Below are 4,604 nucleotides of genomic sequence, written 5' to 3' on the forward strand. Positions count from 1 at the left end.
GGCAATGGGTTAACTGCAGTAACATTGCAACAAGAAATCTATGTACCTTGTTAGTGGTTTGCATAATTATAAGTTTATTAGTATATTAATGCTTTCATAATGTGACATAAAGAAAGGAAAAATTTAAAGGAAATTGGTGCCATACTGGATGAACATGGTAAACATTAATTGTTAAGAGTCATATCTTGTTTTACTTTCAAATTATATTTTTGAAACACTGAATGTATAGCATCTCTTTTATTACTTACGATTTAACTTGATTTAATGGCAGTGCACCAGTTATGATGATGGACACATGGGCGAACACAAAAAGAGACGATGTCCTTGTGACATCACCTTTTCAGGTATTTGCTGGTGTTCCTGCTAGTGTGCCTGCCAGTTTGCTTCATTCATACACATGATAGAAAGAAACTTATAAATCTTGATTATGAAATTGATAAAAATGTGAATATTTAATATAAATCCCTACAGGTCATGGCAGAAATATCACCAATGACCCAAGTCTTCACTGAAAACTATGCAACACAGTAAGCTAATGTACAGTTGGCTTTCTGAGATAATTCAACACATCCCTAACAAATACATCAAGGGAGATAAAAGGGAAGGGTTTGGGTAGTACCACATAGGAACAAAACTTGTAAAAATCCCCAATTTTACTTTTTTTAACCCATTGCCGACGGGTGGCATGTACGTACATGCCATGGCATGGCGGGACCATCTGCCGGGGGGCACGTACGCACATGCCATAGAGTATGCATGGACATGCCATGAGTTTTTTTTTGTTACAATCATGGCAAAAGATTATTTTTTTGCCAGTGAAAGTGTGATTAAGTCGGTTCTAACACTTTCTCATTTTTACCATGCAACAAACAAAAAAAATGCAACAAACCGACAATTTCAACTCCATGATGCCACACACTGCTTATTTTATTTGGACTATAGACCGAATAATGATCAACTATGGAGTCTATATAACAACAAAAATGCCCTTCAGTCTCGATTTATCAGGAAGTTTGGCAAGTAGAGACTGTAAAAAATAATGAAAATTGAAAATACAACATATCTTCGTAGTATTATGAAGAAACGGCATGGGATGCTGGTATTTGGCATGAGTGGTCGCGCATGCTCAGGCGACGATATAAGCCCCCGGCAGCGAGGGCCAGGCCACTACGAATGCTACCCGTCAATTATGGGTTAAGATACTCCATACCAACATCAGTGGACAATATATTTCTTTCACAAGCCCTTTTGAAAAGTATGGCATGGGGGATGAGCACCTTCTACTGCCCCCCCCCCCCTAAAGGTGCCCCTGCATAAAAAGGATGTAATTTTTATTCTTACATTTGAGAATTAACTAGACAGGCAGTTACTGATAAGGGTAGTAGTACACAGGGACCAGGAGCCGTGGAATCTCCAAGTCAAGCACATCCAAGCTCTAATATGGTCAATGTATTGGCCTGTGTGCTATCTTATTCCATGTGAGTGAGGGAGTTTGTGATGTAAAACTGATCATCAAAAGAACTGTATAAAGACATATGAATTCAACAGAAAATGGTGAAACAGACCCTTTCTTCCATTTACACTTATAATTAATGAGTCATAATTATCAAAAGTGGTCATACCAACTTACTAGGGTTATAGACAGTCTCTTGGAATAAAAAAGTATTTATTAGAAAATAAACCATGAAGGCAGTTTAAAAAGCCATTTATAGGTTTTAAGTCCTCAATAGCTAAGTATGATTCTACTATGAAAACTGAATGGGCAGTATGTGTGAATATTTATATACATAAATATTTACAACTTACACTCGCACTAAGCCTCACACCTTCATTCACTCCTTATTTTATTATGCACATGCATATATATGAGCATTTATGCACACATGCACATGCACACTTCCACACATACCCTTTCTAATACACACCTTTATGAAAGCATACTAATGCACATGGACATATGGTCACATACATGCATGCAAACATACATGCACTTATACCTGCATGTGCATGCATGCTCTCACCACCCATACAAACACATATATACCCACCTACACTGCACATTCCACACACATGCACTCATGCACACACGCACACATGCGCACGCACGCACGCATACACGCACTCACACACACACACACACACTCACACTCACACACACACACACACACACACACACACACACACACACACACACACACACACACACACACACACACACACACACACACACACACACACACACACACACACACACACACACACACACACACACACAGAGGAATAAGTCATGTTCACCAATCAAGTGTTATATCTTGCCTGAGGTGAGACACTTGCGACTGCTTACAGTTATACTAAATTAAATAAATATATGGGCTCTTTAGAAAATGTGGCTGTATAATAAATATCTAGCAAAATGTTCATTAAAGGCCATGAATAAAAGTAATATGCAGCTATGAATGAAAGTCTAACACTGCATACAGCTATTAAATTAAACAGTCAGTCCTATGAAAATTTTACCAGAATAAATTTAAACCTATAGCTGCTCTATTATTCTGTTGGGTTAGTAATAAGACAATGCATAAAATATCTTTTTGGTTATAAAGGTACTAATTACATAAAACCAGTTAAGCCACAGAGACACTTGAAAACAAGCCCAGATTCCAATGAACTTGAAAATTTAATACAGCATAAAACATATACCAGTTTGACCAGCTATACAGGCAGCATGTAAATCTAATGATATCAAAGTACTTATTGAATATGGAAAGTCTGAAGAGGTTATTTTCCGATTATGGCTCTGGAAAACAGTATTAGCCAATTTTACTTCAGTAACTGATATGTGACTGTGGAAGTTTCCTACCAGAACATTTTTTCATTATTAAAACTCAAGTTTTACAAGCAGCCTTCAATGACCCCCAAAAGAGCAGTATCAACAACATACTGGGTATCCCATTTATCATCCATCCTTTGATCTTGACTTAAGCCGCATAATTTCTTTTTCTTTAATCAAAGTGTCTGCTGACTTTTCTGTTAACTGGAAAAAAGAAAGGAAGTAAAAAATAATTTTAATATCATAACAAAATCATCAACCTCTGCAGTCTTGTAAATTCCTTGCCTCTTCTCTCTTACTCTTCTCTTCTAAAAGTAAATGGTTTCTCTAAGGTAATGATGATATGCCAAAAGCAAGATCTGCATCTTCAAGTAATTAGTCAGATAAACAAATGGTTTGTGTTTACATCCATGAACTGCCATAATCAAGCAGAAGCTAGCAGTTGTCATTCAACCAAGGAGTGGCAACTTTGCTTCAACAACTTAGCTGGTTGAACAGAACCTAGCATTATTAGCAACAACAAAAAACAAGAACAACAAAAATAATAATAATAATAACAACAAGAACTACAATAAAAAAAAACAATAATGATAACTGTAGTAGTAAAGAAACTTTTCCCTGTAAATTTAAGGTGAGTAATATTAGTAATAATAACAATACCAATCATCCTCATCATCATTGTCATCCTCATCCTCATCATAGAAACAGACACAGAAATAAATATTGAAAAAGGAATATAAATGGAAACAAAATCACATACATAATAAATATACTAAACATAAAAATATTAAATATAATAAAAATAAGAATAATAAATATAATAAACATAATAAACATAATAACAATAATAACAATAATAATAATAATAATAATAATAATAATAATAATAATAAGAAGAAGAAGAAGAAGAAGAAGAACAATAATAATAATAATAATAATAATAATAATAATAATAATAATAATAATAATAATAATAATAATAATAATAATAATAATAATAACTGGGTTTAAGCTCATGCACTCGTGTGGAGCAGCCTAAATTTAGTATGCACATCCTTTCAGGGTTAACTGGATGTAATAATGTGAACCACTCTAGAGCTTATTACATAACTTTGAATATTTACCATGTCAAGAAGAAGTTCCACCTTTAACTTAAGTAAGTTGTTTTCTTCCAAGAGCACTTGGTTCTGCTGACGAAGGCGTGCCACCTCTCGATTACTGACACGACCTTTTGAATTTCCCTCTGAAACATTAGAGATATTAACACCAGTTTGCATATTTCAGTTTGACATAAAAGCAAGGAAGATATTCTTTTTTTCTTTCCTTTTTTCTCTCTGACAAAAGCCATTATCTACGATGAAAGAAACTTTTGTCAATTATAAATTGCAAGTTGATATTAATTTGCTGAAGACTGGTAACCCACAAGTAAATCAATCAAAAGAGATAACAAACTTCTTTTAATATTCTAGAATATTTTAGAAAATAACAAATAAACTACCTCAGATACTGAGTAACTCTCATCCTAAGTCTCATGCTCCCTCCCCTCCGATGCAACATCTCTATTCCCCCTCTCATTCTTTCCTCCCCCTGCCCCCTCTTTAGTGAGCCATCGATTTGTCAACACAAACTAAGATCACAGTGGACATGGCACTCTAACACAATGGGAATACTCATAAACCTATTCTGGTAATTTATCTTTAATTTTCATTGACATATATGTACTAATCTGTGGTGCACCCAGCATGCTTGTGGGAAAGGATGGGCATGAAAAAAT

At 34.8% G+C, this 4,604-nt stretch overlaps 1 protein-coding gene across 1 annotated transcript in view; it reads right to left on the minus strand.

The window, feature by feature from the left end:
• Positions 1-2,577: 2,577 nt before the first annotated feature.
• LOC119574314 (protein chibby homolog 1-like) overlaps positions 2,578-4,604 on the minus strand; it is a 5,751-nt gene continuing 3,724 nt past the window's right edge. The window contains exons 2-3 of the mRNA XM_037921508.1: positions 3,955-4,073; positions 2,578-3,034 (exon numbers count right to left, since the gene is read on the minus strand). Of these exons, the coding sequence (XP_037777436.1) occupies positions 2,957-3,034; positions 3,955-4,073 (197 nt within the window). The 3' untranslated portion in view covers positions 2,578-2,956. The remainder of the gene's footprint in view (positions 3,035-3,954; positions 4,074-4,604) is intronic.

Source organism: Penaeus monodon, chromosome 6, assembly GCF_015228065.2.
Source record: "Penaeus monodon isolate SGIC_2016 chromosome 6, NSTDA_Pmon_1, whole genome shotgun sequence".
NCBI lineage: Eukaryota > Metazoa > Arthropoda > Malacostraca > Decapoda > Penaeidae > Penaeus > Penaeus monodon.